We start from the raw sequence: 22,813 nt of genomic DNA, 5'->3' as shown, positions 1-22,813 counted from the left end.
TCACGCTACTTCCGGTACAGGCAAGGCTTTTTTATCAGCGACCAAAAGTTGCGAACTTTATCGTCGATGTTCTCTACTAAATACTTTCAGCAAAAATATGGCAATATCGCAAAATGATCAAGTATGACACATAGAATGGACCTGCTATCCCCGTTTAAATAAGAAAATTTCATTTCAGTAGGCCTTTAAGTACGTATGTAAAACATGCACACACATTAGCTTTAGGTGTTGTTAGCTAATATTAGCAATTTGGATAGCCAGCATTACTTGTCATTGAATGTATATTCTATCATAACAACAACATGACTGTAAATTGTTTGTTGCTTCTCTGGAACTGCTTTTGTAATTGTGCACGCACTCCCTGCGCGTACATGTTAACGGGACCGGGTGAGTGACCGCCGTAAACACCAATCATTTTATTCGGGCCGATAAAATTTTTTATTACATACATTTTGTAGTTGTGAAAAATATAGACAATTGTTAAACAATTGTGTTCTGTTAAACCACTAAAATTAAGGTGGTGTTCTTATTATATTTTTTGCTTTGAAAAATGTTACTGTGAGGAAGTTAAATTGGTTGTATGTAAAAAAAAAACATGGATATGAAAGTGGCTGTTTCAAACTTGTTCAATGCTACATTTTTCAAACCCCCAAAAAATAAGAAGAGCACCAACTAGCTTATGTTACTATTAGTAGTTTAAGAAAATATAGATCGACTTGTCCAGTGTGTACCCTGCCTTCCGCCCGAGTGAAGCTGGTATAGGCTCCAGCCCCCTTGCGACCCCGAGAGGGACAAGCGTTAGAAAATGGATGGAACAGAAGATCTATATTTTCCAAGTTTTTCACAAGTATTAATTATTTTGAATAAAAATTGATTGTCGGTCTAAAGAATTTTTTTGGCGTTTTGGCTTGTCACTTGGCGGTTCCACACATACATGCAGGGAGCGCGTGCACACACACAAAAGCAGTCAATGAGAAGCAACTAACAATTTGTAGTCTTGTTGTTACATCCAATGATAGCTAACATTAGCTATCCATATTGCTATAGCTAACATTAATAGACAACACATTATGTGTGACTGTGTGTTACGTACGCGTGTATTATTTAAGTGTTAAAGCCGTATGAGTGTGGAATATAATGCTTAAAACACATTAGAAAGTTAGCACCCTCTCGGCATCCATGTAAAGCAGCACGTGTTTTTAAATTATTTACTGTCATGACCATACTTGCCAACCCTCCTGATTTTCCCGGGAGACTCCCGAATTTCAGTGCCCCTCCCAAAAATCTCCCGGGGCAACCATTCTCCCGAATTTCTCCCAATTTCCACCCGGACAACAATATTGGGGACGTGCCTTAAAGGCACTGCCTTTAGCGTCCTCTCTCACCTAAAAAGGAGACTATTATATATGTCTCCGTTATCCATAGGTTCATCTATAACCCATAAAGTAGGCAGGCACGGAGCTATTTCTCAGCGTGTGTTTATTCCAGCCGGCACGTTAATACACTGACACACAACATCCGGATTCCCATCATGCATTGCTTCAAAACTACAGCAAGTAGTAATGTCCAAAAACATAACAGAGACGAAGCAGAAGAACGAAGAAGAGACATGGGGACGACGAGTAAGATCATTTCAGTTCATCCTGGACAGCTCGAAGGGAAAGGGTTATGCTGCCTGCACATTTTGTAGATCAGACTTTTATGTGTGTGTATATGTGTAAATAAATGAACACTGAAATTCAAGTATTTATTTTAATTATATATATATATGTATATAATTAAAAAAAAATATATATATATAGCTAGAATTCACTGAAAGTCAAGTATTTATTTTATTTATATATATAATACTTGAATTTCAGTGAATTCTAGCCATAAATATACGCCTCCCCTTTAACCCCGCCCACGGCACCGCCCACCTCCCAATCTCCCGAATTCCTAGGTCTCAAGGTTGGCAAGTATGGTCATGACCCGGATGGGGGACGGAAATGCTGCAACCCCCCCGGAATTTATTTAATATTGAGAACTTGATAATATTGATTTATTCATCTGTAAAATGGACTGTGAGTTACATTCTTTAGATTAGGGTTGCCCAAAGTGGGGCCCAGTCATTTTGTTTGACTTCTTTCAAGGTCAGACAATCATTGATGGCATGTCCACGGCTAACTAGTTGGCATCTATCAAACGCGACAATCTCCACTACCATATATCAAAAGAAACTCCAATATACTCTAATTTTTCTTCTCTCTTTGTCCAGTCATTTTTTACTGGTTGCTTTCTCTTGTCCACACCTACCTGAGTATTTTCAAAAGCCCCTCTCCAGTGTTAAAATAATCTCTATTCGCACGAGTGAAGTTTAGAAACATTTTACGTGAACATAATTCAGATTTTTTTTGGCTTCAGATCCGATCCGATTTCGAGTACCAATCCAATATTTTGACAATAGGTTATAGAACTGAAGATGTTTGATCGTAAGTAACTGAAGTAAACTCAAAACATCTTTTTGTTAAGCTTATCTTATTAAGTTTACAATTTGCTATTATTGTAGTAAATAATATGATGTATTTGTGGTATTGAACATAGATTTTTTTTTTACAAAACAAAGTGACTAGATCAAACAAAAGCAAAAACTACTATTGGCTCCCATTTAAAACATTTGGGGTTTGCCCCTAAAGCCTTCTTAATTCCAGATAATTATTAACAAAAAAAGCCGAAAGACGTTTTTTTTAATAATAAGAACAAGAAAAATATATCTGATCACTTCAGTGTTGTTTACATACTGATAATATACTACGTAGCGACGATAGTATCGACATCTGGATCAATCACCCATACTTTACATTGAAGCTTTAGCGGCTAGCTTCCAGAGTCATCCTGTTCAGTGTGCGTGTGTGTGTTTTAGTTTTTTCTCTTAGTTTATTTTCTGCCATGTGATTAGTATTTTTGAAGCAGCTTTGCACTGTGGTTAGATGATAATTTTGCTGCATCTTGCTCTAATGGCAAATGGCAAGACACTCACCCTTCTGGAGTTCATGTAACTCTTGCATGTGTGTCTCCCTGAGCGTGCATTCTTTGAAGGGATCTTGCTGGTGTCATTTGTGACAAGAAGACGGTTTGTTAGAACCTGTATTGTGTCCGCCTGTTGTGCTGCAAGGCGCTCCGATTGGTATAGACCACGTCAGGTTCGCCCTTTAGTATCGCACCAATCAAAATCATCACGTTGAGTTAGCTGAATGTCCCTGCAAACACCTCTACGGATTGAGATTAAATGGAAATTGAAAAGTGTAATGCTGCAAGTTAAATGTGATATTTGTAATCCTATACAAAACTAAATCCCTGGCGTTTATTTCTTTCAGATATTTCCAAATGTCAACCTCTCATACTAAGCAGTTGTTATTTTTCTCCACTTTGGTCAATCAATTGTGTGTGTGTCTTTGCTGGCCCTGTGTGTATCGTTGACGTAATTCATATTAGCCCTCCTAATGATTTGTTGCGTGCAAAACAAGCTACGAGGCTGTTAAACTTTTGGCGGGACTGCACTTCATCACTTTCATCCCTATTGATCCTCAAAGTGTAAGTAAAAGAGGGAGGGGAGGGCTGATGAAGTGGAAAAGGAGGAGGGGGAGACAGTTCGTTTTGAAGGTCTCACACATTCTCTACGTCTTGGGTGGCCCTGCAAGCTACCAGAGCACTGTTGCTTTTTGGCAATGATCGATGAATCTTTACGAATGTGGCCATTATCATAAAGGCCCTCCCTTGCATTCATCCCCATTATTCTATGTCACTCAAAGCGTCGCCCCAATCACACTACCACATTCAATTTTAACGCAATTTAGCGGCACCTTTAATGTGGAAACTGAGGATGGATAGGCTTGCATTTGTGCTCAACATCCAATACAGGAGATGTTATTACCTTCCTTACCACCAAGTGTTTACCAATGGATGCCATAAATGCTGAGAGGTGAAATACTCGCAGTTGTAAAATCCATACTGTATATCCACAGATTAATAGCCGGGAGGGTTCGTGCACGTGACTAGAGAGACAATATTGGAGTCAGTGGGAAGTAACAAGCTTATTAACTTTGAAAAAAAGAGGCAGGAAGTGGTTGTTGGAAGTGGCATGTGGCTGCAGCCAAGCAGGACTTTTCCCAAAGTGCTTTAATGCCAAACGACGTTGACCTTTGTTGTGACGGGGACAAAAGACAGCGCACAGTTGAGCTTGACTTTGAGCAATATGAAACAAACAAATACATGTAGCTTTCTTCAACCTACACCGTTACACTGAGTGTAAATTAAAGCTGCCTCAGAGAGTTATTGCTTGACAAAAGTCAACCACGCTTTGTTTCCAGCTGTCAGCCAGCGCAAACAACGTGTCAAGCAGCTGACTGAGGAGGTTGTGTTGCAATATGCATACTGAACGCACAAATGGGAAGGGGCGTCCTCTGCAGAACCGCCGGGGGATGCAGGGAGACGTCAGTTCTGCAGCTGTGACTGCATGCACATTTTGTTCAAAAACAATTACTGTTATGAGTTTGTGTGCATGAGCAGATCAATTAGCCCTTTTTAAAGGGTTTTTCTTGTGTGTCAAGCAAGCAGGCACCATTTTTCCATAATACCTATTGGTAGTTCCCAATGTAAATTCATTAAAATATTGAATATGCATATTTTTTTACCTATTCCTTTTGCTATTATTATTTGCCAAAGTAGCAGAGTTCAACAGGTTGACTATCAAAAATGACATCTGAGCATAATTTCCGCAAAATGATGACTACACATGGACAAGAGGCGGTGGTACTCTATAGGGCAACATCCACCGCCACCTGCCACACCACCACCGATGTGCTGAGCGGCACATGGCCTACTGTGTGGTTTGAGGTTTAATTTGGGATTAACGCTCAGGATATTACAGATTACCACACTCCACGTTTGACCTTCTGTGTCCAGTCAACCAGCCAAATGAGCTTTTATCAGCGATGAGTTACAACGAGTCAATCTAGCCGCTGAGGCCGCCACATCAAATCAGTGGCAGCAGTGTGTTTATCACCGTGAAGGTTTCCACATAAACATTTTTTTGACTCATTAACAACCAACTTTAACTTAAAGCCTTCTTAACATGTAAGCTTTTTTGCTAGAGATTTTACCCTGTGTTCTTCCTGTGGGTGGATTTTGCAGACACAGCGACAAACAGACGTCTGTAAAACACAAATAATCCTAGCCAATTCACCAGTATCACAGAATGTTATTTTTCTCAATAAAAGTTATGTAAAGCTGTTTTTAAGGTTAAATGACTACATATGGTTGCCATAAACGATTCACAGAAATGTGATGAATAAGACCATCTTTGAATTAACATGTGGGTGAAGGAATCTCACAGACACACACACTCCTGCTGTTGACTGAGGGCAAACTGCCAGCTGCCCCCGTATTTCTCTCTCCTCATCCATATTTGATCCTCCTCATTAAAAGTTGATCACGGAAAAACTCGTGCACACTGACATTTCTTTTGCGTCTTATTCCGCGCCCTCAGACGTGCATTCGTGGCTGGAAAAAGCCAAACAACGCCCACGTGTCAAACGATTCATAGGCGTTGAGATATTGTTGACACCACAGTTACACTAATAAAGATTGAAGCTTCACTGAAAGTCATCATGACAGTTTTGTGACTCTGTTACATTGCAAAAAAATCATCAGTTGCCTTTAAATGTCACGAAAATGCTTCATAACACCATGGTATGGCATAATGGTATTTTCTAATATATCTACAATAAGTGGTTGCTGAAAATGTGCACTCTTGTTTCACTAATTGCTACAAAACGTGTACTTGCTACTCACTTCCATTTGACTGTTCAGTCTTGTAATTTTACTTGAAAATACCATTCCAATATTGATGTAGTTTTAGCACTTGAAGAGTTTTTATGTAATGTAGCACTTAATAATTAAGTATTTTTACCGAAGTGATGTGGCCCTAGTATGTAAACGTGTGTGTGAATGTTGTCTGTCTATCTGTGTTGGCCCTGCGATGAGGTGGCGACTTGTCCAGGGCGTACCCCGCCTACCGCCCGAATGCAGCTGAAATAGGCTCTAGCACCCCCCGCGACAAGTCACTGAAAGTGACAAGCGGTAGAAAATGGATGGATGGATGGTTTCATGAAAGTACTTCCATGTGTTCCTGCATTGCTTTAACAAGCTAACTATCGATTGGCTTAGTGAAGTGAAGTGAAGTGAATTACATTTATATAGCGCTTTTTCTCAAGTGACTCAAAGCGCTTTACATAGTGAAACCCAATATCTAAGTTACATTCAAACCAGTGTGGGTGGCACTGGGAGCGGGTGGGTAAAGTGTCTTGCCCAAGGACACAACGGCAGTGACTAGGATGGCGGAAGCGGGGATCGAACCTGCAACCCTTAAGTTGCTGGCACGGCCGCTCTACCAACCGAGCTATACCGCCCAGAAACAAGAATGCAGGATTGTTCCCGGTAAACAATCATACGCAGTCACATCAATCCAGCAGAAGGTCACAGTCGCACATATGCACACATCTTTGCTATTTGACTGTTTTACAGTGCAAATATCAAGACTTTTGCACACTCACAGGCGCATGGAGATGTGAACGCAGGCCCGTGCATGTTTAACCCATTGTGCGTTTGTTCCGCAGAGCCGCAGCTGAAGGGCATCGTCACGCGGCTCTACTGCCGACACGGCTTCTACCTCCAAATGCTGCCAGACGGAACCATGGAAGGCACAAAGGACGAAAGCAGCTCCTTCTGTAAGTCAACACGTCGGCCCGTGTGATGAATATTTTGTGCGTCGGTAAACCAATATCAGCTGCTTCCAAGCGACAGTACGAGGCACTTCCTGCCAACAGGCTCGTATATCGGAGCAGGTAGGCACCCCATAACGCCGCCATGCTTCCTTGGTTTAAATCACTCTGTGATCAATCAGGCTGAAAATGTATTCACACTTGGCGAGGGGCTGTGGGCCAACAGCAGCTAAATGGCTCCTGTTCTTATGATGTAATACATCATACATATGAGGAAGTCAGCAGTGTAGTGCCCATGTTTTCTACTAGAAATGTGCAACATACTTGTGCCTGGCCAAAAACATCATATTCTCGACTCGCTGGGCTCTCTCCAAGTCTGTCAGTGAGTTTAACATTGTATTATGGGATATTTCTGATGTGGCGACACAGCATTTTTATGTCGGAACACCGATTTAGACAGAAAACATGTAGTTAGCACAATTCTGGGATTTACGGCTCGGCAGGAGGGGTAACAGCTACTTGCATGGAATTTACACTCAGGCAATTCATTAAGATGTCTGACTTTTTTGGCAGTGGTGCAACAGTCTGTCCTCTTTACATGATGCAAACATTGGCAGGCTGCCATTTGCTGCATCATTTACATTTAGTCAAGTGGACAAACAGGCTAATTGGGAGGCTTTAACAACTTTGTATTGGATCACTTCGTTAGAATACCTCACATTGGTCTTTTCGGAAGTAAGTTTCTTCAGAATTAATCAGGGGTTATAGTTCTGCTGAACTGTTGGAGTCAATGTATAATGATTCAGACCCTGCAGTTGGGCAGGAAAGCTTTAACTTTTCAAGGAAGGCCTCCCAAAGGTCTAACAGGAAATCTACATAGAACGTAAACATTGGGTAATGGGAATCATTATGGGTCTGACAGTAGGCATCACTCCACACACTGCAAGAATAGGCTTTTATTTTGTTGCTTTGTGTCATGACGCTGTCTGGCCATGCCACACTGACACAAGCAATCCCATCTCCAGAAGGCAGAAACATGGAGCAACAGGGAGGGGACCGGACGCGTGTCGCAATGTTTTAATGTCACCTGTCCTGCTGGTTTTCCTGGACTTGACCAGTTGAAGCAAGGCAATGACAAACAGGCCCCAAAGGACAGCATAGGCCTTTAAAAGAAAGTCATTTAAAAATCTAAGGCAAGTAGAATTCTATTAATTCTAACTCAAGATTCTTCAGGTGGCTGGGGTCAAAAACAGGGCAAAAAGGAGAAAAAAATGTCGCAAACGCTGGAGGAAAGATGTGTTAATACAACGTGGGAACACAAAGCAAGGGGAAAAGAAGAAAGAAGAGAGGAAAGCGAGATTAGGCTGATGAAAGGCATATTGACTCTTAGCGTGTAGATCAGAAAGCCACGAGGAGCGGCGTCATCCTCTGACTTTTATCCGCTTTAATTAGCATCTCCCGCTGTTGAAAGAAAATGTTATTTATCTGTCTCTGTGCACGGGAACAACTCTCTCTCTTTTTCTCTTTCTATCTGGCTCGCTTTATCTGACTTCTCCCCAGTGCTTGATAACACTTCTTCAGACGGCACGAGACGGAGGAAAGAGAGAGAAATGACTTAAAGAGTGTGAGTGTGCGCGCCAACATGGCAACCTGGGAGAGGAGAGGAAGGAACAAGAGAACATGAGCGGCCTTGTGCGGGTGAAAGCTTGAGGAAACCAAAATGAGGAGAAGTGAGGGCAAAGTGAGACGGGGTAGCTGATGTGTATAATGGAATAGAACATCCATCCATCTATCCATTATCTACCGCTTGTCCCGTTCGGGGTCGCGGGGGGTGCTGGAGCCTATCTCAGCTGCATTCGGGCGGAAGGCGGGGTACACCTTGGACAAGTCGCCACCTCATCACAGGGCCAACACAGATAGACAGACAGCATTCACACACTAGGGTAAATTTATTGTTGCCAATCAACCTATCCCCAGGTGCATGTCTTTGGAGGTGGGAGGAAGCCGGAGTACTTGGAGGGAACCCACACAGTCACGGGGAGAACATGCAAACTCCACACAGAAAGATCCCGAGGGCAGGATTGAACCCATGACCTTCGTATTGTGAGGCAGACGCACTAACCCCTCTACCACCGTGCTGCCCTGGAATAGAACAGAATACCTTAATTGTCATTGCAACATATTTGACTGTACAGGGCAAGCAAATGAGGTTGATGCGTAGGATTAAAAAAACTATACCAGAAGCAAGTTGAAGGAGTACAACATGGCTGTGTAATAGTAAAAGGGGACAGATGGGGAGATGTCCAAGACATAGTGAGATAACAAAACTGCAGTTCATCCATTAGAGGGTAGTTCAGAATGACAAGAGTGGGAAGATAGATAACGTCATTGAAAAATCATTAAAGGAGAGGGAGAGTGTAAGTTAAACAACGGCAGAGCAGTACTTGTCTTCTTCTTCGTTGGTCATTGACCACTGGGGAAATCAGACCTCGTCAGCTCATCTTGAGGCGATTAGGAGATGGTTTGATTTGTTTGTCGATGGAAGTCAAAGACAGCTCTGTCACCCAAAGTGTCAGCTGACTGATCCCAGAGCAGTGCGTATGTCTTGCTCCAAGATTTATGTGTGGAGCCTTATTGAAGAAGTGTAGTGAAGATGACAATATATTGGAGGGAAGGCGTTTGTTTTTTTACCATCAACAGACTCAGGGTTGCAGACCAAATAATATAGAATTGCTTGGCATGAACTGCTTGGTAGGGAGATTGAAGTCTACCTCTGAAGTATTGGTAAAGTACACCTTAACAAGGCATCAAACCCAACCAAAACTGCTTAAGAGTTACAGGACTGTGGCAATGGCAAGAATATTTCAAGACATGTTTTTAACAAACGTTTTAGTCCTTTCAATTAATCAGTCAAACCTGTCCCAAGGATGATGACAGGCATAATTCTATCCTCATCCCAGGCGAGACCGTCGCTCAATTCTACACAACTTAACTGCATGTCCTGATGCTACTGCTGTTCCTCTTTCTACTCCTCTTCCTAGCATCCAATCTCTCTCCACTTTCTTCTTGTTTATTTATTGTCTCCATGATCTTCTCTTAAATTGACTTGCGGGATTGATTTGGCACCACCCCCCTCACCTTTATCTAATTTCCTCTCCCCAGGGAGTGACGGGAAAATAAAAGTTTTGATACATTTCTTTTGGAGGGAGAATCAAATTGAATAAAGTAGAGCGAGAAGGGCTTGTGGAAAAACAACATAATGATAAGCGCCTGTGTTACTCAAGAATATTTATGATGACGGGTGTGATAGCAAAGCCATTTTTGATTGAGGGATGAAAAATAACTTTTTGAGGGATAAAACTATGTAAAAAAGGGATGAGGGCACAACAAATGACAAAACCTGAATGGCAGTCGGTGAAGGACAGACATGCTGTGACTACAATTTAAGAAAATTATCTCTTGGTCATCATCCACCCAAAGATTATGTGGTGTCACAAAAAACACCAATAAGGTGGTGTGTGTTTGCCTCTCTATTTGCCCTCTCTGGTGACACCTTGCTCATTTGTGAGCACGCCTCTATGAGATTCACAGATCGATAAGGCAAACAGAAGCAGAGCTACTGCATGAGAAAAAAATAGGGTGGGTCCAGCAGAGGGGCCTTAAAACAGAACCAACATGACTTTGGACTTTTACAATGAGATGGCTTATTTTAGTTCAATGTGAACATTTCCATACATGACTCACCAACAGGAAGTGGCCACAAAGTTGCACTTACTCAAAAGTTTTTTCTTCTCAGTGTGGCTAACTTTGACTCTCCGTTTTCATCCATTATGTTGGCAGAACTCCTGATTTAAAATTGATTTGAAACCAGCCTATATTACATTTTTCATCTGCACAAAAATAATTTAATTCATCCATCCATCACTTAAGCATGTACACGTGTAATTAGTCATTGATAAAACGTATAGCACCGGTGCTGCTATTGATATTCAATCCCATGCATGTGATTCCAAGGCGGTCTGTGAACGTGCCTGGTAAAAATGAATACGAAACAAAACTACGACGCGGCGTCAAAATGAGGATTTAGTGAGATACATCACCACATGCAACTGGTGGGAATATGCTCCAAGCGGGCTCAAGAGGTCACTTTCTAATGAAGTGCCCTCCAATGCTCTCTGCTGTGATTTGGTCTCTTTTGACTGAGTGTCCAAATGGGGAATTCTGTCACCGCCTGGTCGGCCCAACATCTACCTTCCCAAACTACCAGACTTTTAACTCTTCCTAATCCTACTTCCTCCTCTTCTTATTTAATCCCAATGTGGCACAAACAATGAGATATTTACGGATGCTTTTCTTTTCTTTGTGTGTATTCAACAGTGCAGTTCAACTTGATTCCTGTGGGCCTCAGGATAGTGGCCATCCAGAGTACTAAGGCGGGGCTCTACGTGGCCATGAACAGCGAGGGCTACCTCTACACTTCGGTATGGACCTTTTATGCAAATATGAATACAATCAAATTTGAATTAAAGAATCAGGCTTCATCTTGAACTGATTAAAAGGGACCTTTGATGAATTTTGTTTTTTCTAACTAATAAATATTGTTACAATGTTGGATACTCATGTTAAACAATGCCAAAGCGTCAATTCAAAAATGTCATGCATTTGGGCATGATTGTACACGCAGTTTTGGATGCATCTGCCTGTGGCGTTTTGGAGTATATTTTTTAAATATGTTAAAGAGGTTCATTTAGCCTACTAATGTGTATTTATAAATAGTTGATTTATATAGGCTAGTCTATATAAATCAACTATTTATATATATTTTTTAAAGATTTGCTGTATTGTGACATCACAGTGAGGTGCTGCTTCTGAAACTTCCCTATATTATTTCTCGTTTAATGCATTCCCGCCTGCTGAATGTCTATAAAATAAATACTTCTGTGATAATGAAATTGGATTAGCCGCTCAACTCCAACCACTTAGTTTGGGGAAACACAAGAGAAGGTAAGATAAATGTATTAACTTTGTTGACAAAACATTTTCGTCTGACCTATTTCGACCTATTTTCCCCTGACTAAAATAGGACGATGACGATAACATAACAAATGCACATTGACCAAAAACAATGACCAAATTGACAATTTAGGCGACGCATAAAAACGAGACGAAAATAATTGATAGACTTATTTAATTTTCTCTAGGTGGATGGGACAAACTAGGAATCTATCCAATCAAAGCAGCATGCAGAAGAGGGGCGGGGCGGGACCGAACTACAACTATAAAGACACAGTGTTTAGATTTTTAGATATAGCGTAGAGATGATAAACGGTAATAATGATGACGGCGACAACACTCCTGACGGTTACTATTACCCTTTTAAATTAAAATGATCTACAAAGCGAGATTGATAACTTCACTTTGATAAACTCACGGCGGACTTACTGGTGCCAGCTCGCTAGCTTAAATGCCAACATGAAGACACGAGACATACGTCTTTCCCCGTTAAAAACAACATACCCCAATCAAAACTTCTATAAACCCATTACTGTCTGAGCAACTGAGCTAGTCAGTTGTGCACATTGAACTTACAAGCTGTGCTCTCTTAGCACGGAATTATAATCGATCTTTCCTCAGAGGAAAAGAGACAAGGTGATTTTTTGGTGCGTTCAAGTACCGCTGAACAGACTAGGACAGACACAACGCCCGCCAGAAGTGACACATAATTAGAATAGATTTTATTTGTTACACACTTTTCATTTAAACTAATCTTAAAATGCTACTGTACAAACAAATATTTACAGTACAACAATAAAAGATTAGCTATTAAAACAGATAACACACTAAGACTAAAACACTTCAGTGAAACAAACAAGAAATGCAAAATAGTGTCTTTTCTAACAGTAAGTCTATTTATTTTAGTTATGTTTAAAACATTTTTGGAAAATATTCCGCAACAATAATGATAACCGTGATAATTTTTGGTCACAATAACCGTGATATAAAATTCTAAAATCGTTACATCCCTATTCATTATTGTTACACCCATCATTACAGTATGTTTTCTACACCTGGAAGAAAGAGAAGACATATGGACAATGTTTACCTTTGCAAGGTAGACAACAAGACATGTAAACCCTGTGGCTTCATTTTCTCTGGTAAAAATACAACCAACTTGAAGCGTCTTCTGCAGGCTAATCATCCGGACATCTTCACGACAGTAAGTAGGCCTTACCTAATATTTCAAAAGTACTTATTCTGTGCTGGATTGCTGTTACCGTATTTTTCGGACTATAAATCGCTCCGGAGTATAAGTCGCACCGGCCGAAAATGCATAATAAAGAAGGGAAAAAACATATATAAGTCGCATTTTTTGGGGAAATGTATTTGATAAAACCCAACACAAAGAATAGACATTTGAAAGGCAATTTAAAATAAATAAAGAATAGTGAACAACAGGCTGAATAAGTGTACATTATATGAGGCATAAATAACCAACTGAGAAGGTGCCTGGTATGTTAACGTAACATATTATGGTAAGAGTCATTCAAATAACTATAACATATAGAACATGCTATATGTTTACCAAACAATCTGTCCCTCCTAATCGCTAAATCCCATGAAATCTTATACGTCTAGTCTCTTACGTGAATGAGCTAAATAATATTATTTGATATTGTACGGTAATGTGTTAATAATTTCACACATAAGTCGCTCCTGAGTATAAGTCGCACCCCCGGCCAAACTATGAAAAAATCTGTGACTTATAGTCCGAAAAATATGGTACTATTAAATACAGTAGAGAAGGAGCAATACTGCTTACTCTACCTCTACTTTTGTTGTACCCATAAGTGAGCTTGCTCGCCAATCTCGAATAAAACTATTTTGTTTTTTCATGTTACCAATTTAGTCATGTATTAGTCAACATTAAAAAAAAAAGCTAAATTTCAGCTAAAACAATAACACACAATAAGGTTAGTGTGAAATGTACTTATTTAAAGGTGCCATATGTAATAGTGTGGCCAGAAATGGTCATTTCACTTTGCTATGATGACAGCCCCCATATCCACATAGGGCAAAACATATTTTTGACCAATAAAACCTATCAGTTCAATTACTCAATGACATACAGGCAAATGGGCATATATTTCCCCCGTTAGCCTGTATATCGATTTGTCATTGACCGGGCTAGCATGTTAAGCATTACACTCGGAGCGAAGCGCCATCACGCTCTGCATTCGTTGCACGGACATACTAGCTTTGTTAGACAAGATCATAGACTGTATTGGACAATATAGTTTACATACGAAATGTCCATTTCCATTTATTACGAGTAATAAGAAAACGTAAATGCCTAACTTACCTAATTAGCAAGTTTGGCATCAGATGAAAAAATCTTCTCTGCCTTCAATCGTCTCCATCTTTTAAAGGCATCCTTAATACAAATCCTTGTTTTGTTCCTGGTTTTGTCATGAATAAGTTGAGAATCGTAACAACGCCTTTTAGATTTACTAAGATGTTTCGTAACTTTACCAGTGGCAGTAGCTAGACGAAGATGGCGGTGCGTAACTTGTAACCTGGATGTGACACACTCACAGACTTTTTGATTGGTCAAACGGTAGAGGCCGGTAAATCGAAATGAAAACAATAACAATATTTTGTAGCTGTAAATAACATTTTTAAATGAGCATATCCCGGCTCTACTGCTATTATCAGTTATAGAGGTATTCGAAAAGAACATGATTTATTAATGCCTTTTGACATATTAGGGCCATTTAATGATGACTTGACATGAAATTATTACATATGGCTCCTTTAAATATTCATGGAGTTTTTGAGATTCTCTGCAATAATAATTAACAAAAGTGCTTTCAAAATGATGTCAAAGATGTGTTGTCTGCTATACTTTATATTTTAGTCGAATAAAATACATTAATTTAAATGACTGAAACTAAGACTAAGATACATTTTCGTCAAAAGAGTAACTAAAACTAAATTAAAAACAGCTGTCAAAATTAACACTGGTGGGCAAGTGTAACTAATGTTGTGTCTGGTGTATCTATATGTTGTTTATGAAGTTTATTTTCGACCGTGAATGAAAAAAAGAAATAGCGGTGATGGATGTCTTCAAAATATATATTAAACAGTGTACATTTTCAAAAGACACATTTTGATACTTATGAAGAGGACGGGGGTAGGGAGGGATTAAGTCGCAATCTAGAAACACCTCCACAAACGTACAAATTCCAGGGACTTAAAAAACTGATTATAGATTTGACCTCATAGCATAATTCACGCAAAATTTACACCAAAGCATATCAAATACATATTATCTAGACCACAAAGAAGTGTTTTAAATGGAGATTAAAATCATCATAGGTCCCCTTTATGGAAATGTGTGTTTTAGCTTTGGTCAACTTTGGTACGTGTACCACTAATGGTACGCCAAAGAATCACTTGATAAAAGTACAGTTTTTTATTTCCCTGTATTCAAACACTGTGTTGCTGTTCAAACTGTGTGTAATGTTACAGTGGCCAAAAGTATTAAATATCTTTGTTAAATAAAACCTCTGCATTGTTTTTAACAAATACTTAGGCCTACTACGCCACTGTATTTTAAAGTTGGTCATTATGATGGTACTTGGAGAGCCAAGGATTTTCTGAGGTGGTACTTGGTGAAAAAAGTTTCAAATCCACTGGCTTAGGTTAAATGTTCAAAAGGCATAATATTATGAAGCTACTTACAAAGTAAACAAAAGAAACTCAATGAGCTCAATAAAATGTGTCCTTAAACATACATACAGTATTCTGCCGAGCCCCCACTCCCTTGAGATAGTTAAACCCCTCCTATAGAGGTTATACTGACTGTATAGGCTTTCTCCTAACAAAAAGAAAGGTGACCTATTTTTTAGCACATCAGGGAAAGGACCCTTGCTGAAAAAGTTTTGAAAAATCCCTCTGCGATGAGAGCGGGCAGGAGAGAGGGGGCGGGAAACAAAAGCCCTCACACCCTCACCTTAAATGACCTGCTCAGTTCTTATTTTTTGCAAGTGTGAGTGAAAGATAGAGGGCACGGCTACAGGAAAAAATGAAGGGTTTGGAGGGGGGTTCTCCATTAGAGTCCATAGAGAGGCCTTGTGTTATGCTATGTGGAAGTGGCATAAGGGGGTTGTGGTGGTGGGGTGAGTTGGGTTCTATTTTAGCAAGAACATATTAGGCCAAATACCGCACCAAAACAAAGCTTGCATGCGTCATAAATCCAAAAGAGCTTTGGCGTTTGTGCTCCGGCTCTGCATTGCGGGTAAAGGAGTGATCGGTCCGAGCAGCAAAGGGTGACCATCCGAGCAGTGCAACCTCATTAAGGTAAAGGTTACACTGCGAAAATATACTGTCCTGTTGGCCACCGCAGTCCAGGCTCGATATCTTAACTACTGCAAGAAGTGAGGACACTATATTGATGACAGTTTGTCTCAGAGGTTGCTGTGTTACATTCATGTTGCATTGTTTTAGGGCAGCTTCTTTAGCAAGCGGGAAACCCAAATCTGCACCTGAAATGAGTGTTCAAATTGGACCTCACGCTATGAGGTAGGAAAGATCAAATATTTCTGCCAGCCATTAGTAAATGGAATTAATGAAAGAAATAAACAACCTAGATATTGTTTGGCCCTGTGGCTTCCCCATTAGTGTGAGGTGCAATAATTCATAATTCATGCTGTTAACTTGTAGGAAAACGGCACACACAGGCATACAGGCAGAAATCCGGGCAGATGTAATTGGGCAAGAGAGATACTGGGATCTCCTTGAGAAAGAAAAAAAGGAAAGTGGAATATTGCAAAGTTTGCCAACTAACAACAGTTTAAAATGGTATTCATTTAATTTCACTGTATGTATAAATATGCTTTTAAAGAAAGCGTTGGCCAACCACAGAACAAGTGTTCTGTGGTTACTTTTTGGTTGGCCAAGTGGACGTGACGACAGGCTGTCCTCACTCAGGTCCGCACGGACCTGGAGGGGGCGTGCCTTAAGTCCGGCTGGAAATCGGGAGAAATTCGGGAGAATGGTTGTCCCGGGAGATTTTCGGGAGATACACTGAAATTTGGGAGTCTCCCGGAAAATTCGGGAGGGTTGGCAAGTATGAACATCGCACAAACCTCACAGATGAGAACTTACAATCCTGTGTGAAGATAAAGGTGACGTCATACAGTCCTGACGTGGAGACGCTGTGCGCTGCGGTTCAGGAGCAGAAATCACATTGACCAAGTATGATAAATATTTAAATTTCCTATAATTTTGCATATATTCACATTTGTAATTGTTCAGTGAAATTGACATTTTGTTATTCAGGTTGGCAGCTGACTGCACGGCGCCAGTAAAAGGATGATGGCACAGAGAGAGAGGACGGCATTTTAGGTTCTCTGCCAGTGGATAATTTAAGTTTGGCGTTTTGTTTTTTCATTACTACAAGGAGGACTTAAATAGACATTAGTTATTTTACTTAACCGTCAACCCAACGTCTTTTTCGGAGTTAAAAACGTTTTGTTGCATGCAGCAATTTTATTTCATTTTCTCTGCAGTCGTTCATTTATTTCTTAAATGTAACCCATAATAGTTTGTTTATACATAGCACAAAGCAAAAAAAAACTTTATATGCAGTGTTATTTCATTTTAAATTTCAAAAGAGTTTTGTGTCTCCCATTGTTTTCTTTAATTTGTGAAACGGGTCAAAATGGCTCTTTGAGTGGTAAAGGTTGCCGACCCCTGGTCTAGAGGAACAGATCTGGCATAAGAAGCAACCTGATTAGCAACCAGGGACCGCTGTCCTGATCAGGGATAGGTGGGAGAGGTAGTGCTCAGGCCAGAGCGGAAACAAGAAAACAGGAGTGCTGGAATTAAAACAACACCAAGCACAGGAAATAGTAAACGTAAGTCCAAACTGTCATGGAGGATCATGACACATAGTACATTTTTAGACAACTGTTGACGAATAATGCTTTTTTTCTTTTTTACTGAATGAAATTGTAATTTCACAAATCCTATGCACAATGTTTAAAAAAGATAAAGTCACACAGTCACTTATTTTTATCCCCAAACAAGCTCCAAAAGATGCATAGCTTTAATTTTCGGGCTTCAGACACTCTTCTGCCTTTGTTATCTCCACCATTATTCCTCCCCTGATGGTCTTCCACTTCTATTATCTCCTATACATTTTTCCCAGGGGAAGGCAGTAATTTAAGCGACTTTTTGTGGCCCTATACCAGATGAGGGTGCACCCACACGAAAACAAGGAAAATCTCCTCCCACGTAAGCCAAGGAGAGGGAGGTGGAAACCACACACATACACAAACACACGCGTACACACACACACAAACACACGGATATTAAGCTGTATTCTCAGGCAGGACGAATGAGGGGAGAGTTTTACATCCACCCTATAATGCTGCAAAAGCATCAAAAAGCTGCCTCCCCGCTGATTAGGACAAGACTTACAGCTGTCCCAAAAGAGCTGAGAGGGCCAAGCGCCGTTCTGCATTCCGATCAGTGCTAACAATCCATAAACACACACACGCAGACACACACGACACAAGGTCGTATACAAATAGTAGACTTGAGAAAGCTGTACTTGCAAGGTAGGCTATAAAAGAACGAATGCCTCACGTGTGTAATTTATTGCACATTGTTGGACTTAATAAAAATATCTCCCGCCATGTCATGTTTCCAGCAAAGTTAACAGGGATGGATGGTCCTATGTGATATGCAGCAAACACATCCATCATCCAAAACAAAAGCACAATGAGATGTTTTTTACAGCAGGGATCCTGGAACATGCTCTTTCATGCCTGACTTAATCTTGACATGTTTATACTTGGTATTGATAGTTTATTCCTAAATACATACTTTTTATTGGCTTTCTAATGTAATAAACCATGCATGGTCTGCTCTTGATCTGACTTCAACAACATGCAGTAAATGTAGTCACAAGCCGTCCCCAAACTTTTGGTCGGGGGTCATATTGCGTCCGGGTGCCAAGATATGTGTACGTGTATACATATTAGGGTTGCTATGATACACAAAATTATGGTTTGGTTAAATGTTTTACTGTCACGGTTCGATAATTTTTTTTGACACAAAAAGATACATTTCCATGCCTTTTTTGACTTGTATTTTATTACAATTATCAACATGTTTATATCAACTCAAAAGTACGGTTATTAAATTAATAATACTTGGTGCAGCTATACCTGACACATTTTCTGCTGTGCATACTCAGCACCATATAAAACAAAAAAGCACATTGTAAAACAAAAAATAATAATAGAATAATGTATCTGCTGGAGATATCAAATCACCCATCTTCTGTGGAGCATTCTTAGCAGCAGAGTATGTATTACAAATAAATAGCTCCTTACAAAATGAAAGCCATCTCCTGGGATATATTTTCAGCAGCATATTACACAAACAGGTCCCTAAAATGAATCGTTCTCTGATGGAGATACTCCTTACACCCATCTTCTAAAATGTATGTCAAAGCAGGAACTATGGTATCAGTGAAACAAGTTCATGAAGAAGTCTTGTAACGGGGCTCAAGTGTCTGCAGCATGTCACGAAACCCGCCGTTTTCCACAACAGAAAAGGGTCGCATGTCGACAGCAATGAAAGTGGCAATCGCCCGGTCGATTTCTTTTGCCCTCTTTGAATCATGTGGTACCGGCTCTCTAAATGCCCCGTGTAAAGTTTGTAGCCTGTGTGTTGTCACTTTTTGTTTGGTTCCACCTATTTTTGAAGCGGGGTGATGTCAGCGTAAATGTGTTGTCATGTTTGTTGTATTTCCACTGTTGTAGTTTATCGTTGTGTGACACTTGCAACATACCACGACACGCTTGCGTTTATGAATATAGTTAACACGAAAACCAAAGTAGTTCCACACGCCAGATATGAATAATGGAGGAGGATTTTCGATTACAGTTATAGTTGAGGCATTAGCCATGTTGCAATGAGCTAGCTTCACATGTAGCTTCTGTCTCAGCAGCTTGTTTTGGTCTTAATAAATGTGGAAGGAGCAACTTAGGCGGATAGTCTAGCACGGATCCACTTAGCTTTCAGCACAGAGCGCATCGTCAGAAGTTGATAAAATATATAAATAGAATTGCGTATTGTTCGTTCAATAGTGCCTACCGAACTGAAACCATTGTATCAAACGGTTCAATATATATATATATATATATATATATATATATATATATATATATATATATATATATATATATATATATATATATATATATATATATATATATATATATATATACAGTATAGATATACACACACATATATATAAATATACATACATACATACATACATACATACATACATACATATATATATATATATATATATATATATATATATATATATATATATATATATATATATATATATATATATATATATATATATATATACATACACATGTATATTAGGGCTGCGAATGTTTGGGTGTCCCACGATTCGATTCAATATCGATTCTTGGGGTCACGATTAGATTCAAAATCGATTCAAAAACGATATTTTCCCGATTCAAAACGATTCTCTATTCATTCAATACATAGGATTTCAGCAGGATCTACCCCAGTCTGCTGACAGAGCAAGCAGAGTAGTAGATTTTTGTAAAAAGCTTTTATAATTGTAAAGGACAATGTTTTATCTACGGATTGCAATAATGTAAATTTGTTTTAACCATTAACTCAACCAAAAATATGACTTATTTTATCTTTGTGAAAATATTGGACACAGTGTGTTGACAAACTTATGAGATGCGATGCAAATGTAAGCCACAGAAACACTATTGTTCATTTTATTTAATTTTTTTAAATGTCTAATGATAATGTCAATGAGGGATATTTAATCACTGCTATGTTGAAATTGTAACTAATATTGATACTGTTGATAATATTAATTTTTGTTTCACTACTTTTGGTTTGTTCTGTGTCGTGTTTGTGTCTCCTCTCAATGGCTCTGTTTACTGCCGTTCTGAGTGTTGCTGGGTCGGGTTTGGTTTTGGAATTGGATTGCATTGTTATGGTATTGCTGTGTATTGTTTTGTTGGATTAATAAAAAAAAAAATTAAAAAATAAAAATAAATAAATAAAAAATCGATTTTTAAAAAATGAGAATCGATTCTAAATCGCACAACGTGAGAATCGCGATTCGAATTCGAATCGATTTTTTCCTACACCCCTAATATATATATATATATATATATATATATATATATATATATATATATATATATATATATATATATATATATATATATATATATATGTATATATATATATATATATATATATATATATATATATATATATATATATATATATATATATATATATATATACACACACACACATATATATGTTATGTTATGTTATTTTCACTTATTATGCGCCCCCCAACCAAATGTTACATCAGCCCGGGGCGCAGCCCGAGTGGAGAAACAAAAAAAAACAAACAGAGACTGAGACACACAAAGGAATCTAAACTAAACATTTAAGACTCACAATGAACACATAAATCAAAAGTCATCTGCGGTAAAGAGGTGAGTTTTAAGCTGTGCTCTAAAAGAGTCCAGAGTGGTGGCGGACTTAATATTCGGAGGGAGCTTATTTCATAGCCTAGGTGCCATCACTGAGAAAGCACGGTCTCCCTTTGTCCCTAGGTTTGACCGTGGGACCTTCAGGGTCATCTGGTTGTCCGATCTAAGGCAACGACCAAGCCTGGAGTTGGTGGGTTGGTCCAGGAGATCTTTAATGTAAGCTGGGGTGAGACCATTGAGCGCTTTGAAGACGTGACAATCTTAAATTTCACTCTGCGCTTCACTAGCAGCCAGTGAAGGGAGGAGAGGATGGGAGAAATGTGTTCCCTCATTTTTGCGCCTGTCACCAGCCTGGCAGCTGCATTTTGTACTAGCTGCATGCTATGGATGGTCTTGTCGGTGACCCCAGCATTAAGGGCATTGCAATAATCCAGTCTAGAGAAGATGAGCATCAACACGACCCTCCGTAGGTCACTGGGGGAGAGGAAAGACTTCATCTTGGCTATTGTGCGTAGTTGGAAAAAACAGGATTTCACCACAGATTTCACTTGCTTGTCAAACTTGAGGTCTGGGTTGAATATGACCCCAAGGTTTTTGACATGGGGTTTTTCAAGAGTGGCCAAACTTCCCAAATTCTTTCTGATCTGACTGACCGAGGTGGAGTTGCCAAACAGAAGAATTTCACTCTTGGTGTCATTGAACTGCAGAAAGCTTTGTGACATCCACTCCTTTATGTCCCGCAAGCAGTCTTTCAAAAGGTCCAGCCCAGAGGGATCGTCTGTCTTGAGTGGAAGATAGATTTGAGTATCGTCAGCGTAGCAGTGAAAGGAAATTTTATGGCGATGAATGACTTGGCTGAGGGGGAGCATGTAGATGGAGAACAGGATGGGACCCAGTATTGAGCCCAGAGGGACCCCACAGGTGAGGTTGGCACAGCGGGAGGAATGGTTGGCTATGTTCACAGAGAAGGTTCTGTTGTTGAGGTAGGACGTAAACCAGGACAGGGCTGTGTTAGTGATGCCGACCCCATGTTGGAGGCGGTCCAGGAGATCAGTATGGTCTATAGCAGTGGTTCTCAACCTTTTTTCAGTGATCCTGTGAGGACCCTGTGAACATTTTTTTAATTCAAGTACCCCCTAATCAGAGTAAAGCATTTTTGGTTGAAAAAAAGAGATAAAGAAGTAAAATACAGCACTATGTCATCAGTTTATGATTTATTAAATTGTATAACAGTGCAAAATATTGCTCATTTGTTGTGGTCTTTCTTGAACTATTTGGAAAAAAAGATATAAAAATAACTAAAAACTTGTTGAAAAATAAACAAGTGATTCAATTATAAATAAAGATTTCTACACATAGAAGTAATCTTCAACTTAAAGTGCCCTCTTTGGGGATTGTAATAGAGATCCATCTGGATTCATGAACTTAATTCTAAACATTTCTTCACACAAAAAAAACATC

General features: G+C 39.5%; 1 protein-coding gene across 3 annotated transcripts in view; it reads left to right on the top strand.

The window, feature by feature from the left end:
- fgf11a (fibroblast growth factor 11a) overlaps window positions 1–22,813 on the top strand; it is a 97,909-nt gene that overhangs the window by 54,407 nt on the left and 20,689 nt on the right. For all 3 annotated transcript variants that reach the window (XR_009828003.1, XM_062065367.1, XM_062065368.1), the window contains exons 2-3: window positions 6,657–6,767; window positions 11,139–11,242. Coding sequence is in view for 2 of the 3 variants with exons in the window: in XM_062065367.1 (XP_061921351.1) it covers window positions 6,657–6,767; window positions 11,139–11,242 (215 nt within the window). In the remaining variant the exon portion in view is untranslated. The remainder of the gene's footprint in view (window positions 1–6,656; window positions 6,768–11,138; window positions 11,243–22,813) is intronic.

Source organism: Entelurus aequoreus, linkage group LG12 (genome assembly GCF_033978785.1).
Source record: "Entelurus aequoreus isolate RoL-2023_Sb linkage group LG12, RoL_Eaeq_v1.1, whole genome shotgun sequence".
Classification (NCBI taxonomy): Eukaryota; Metazoa; Chordata; class Actinopteri; order Syngnathiformes; family Syngnathidae; genus Entelurus; species Entelurus aequoreus.
The sequence above is the reverse complement of the archived record's forward strand: the minus strand, read 5'-3'. Positions and strand labels throughout refer to the sequence as shown.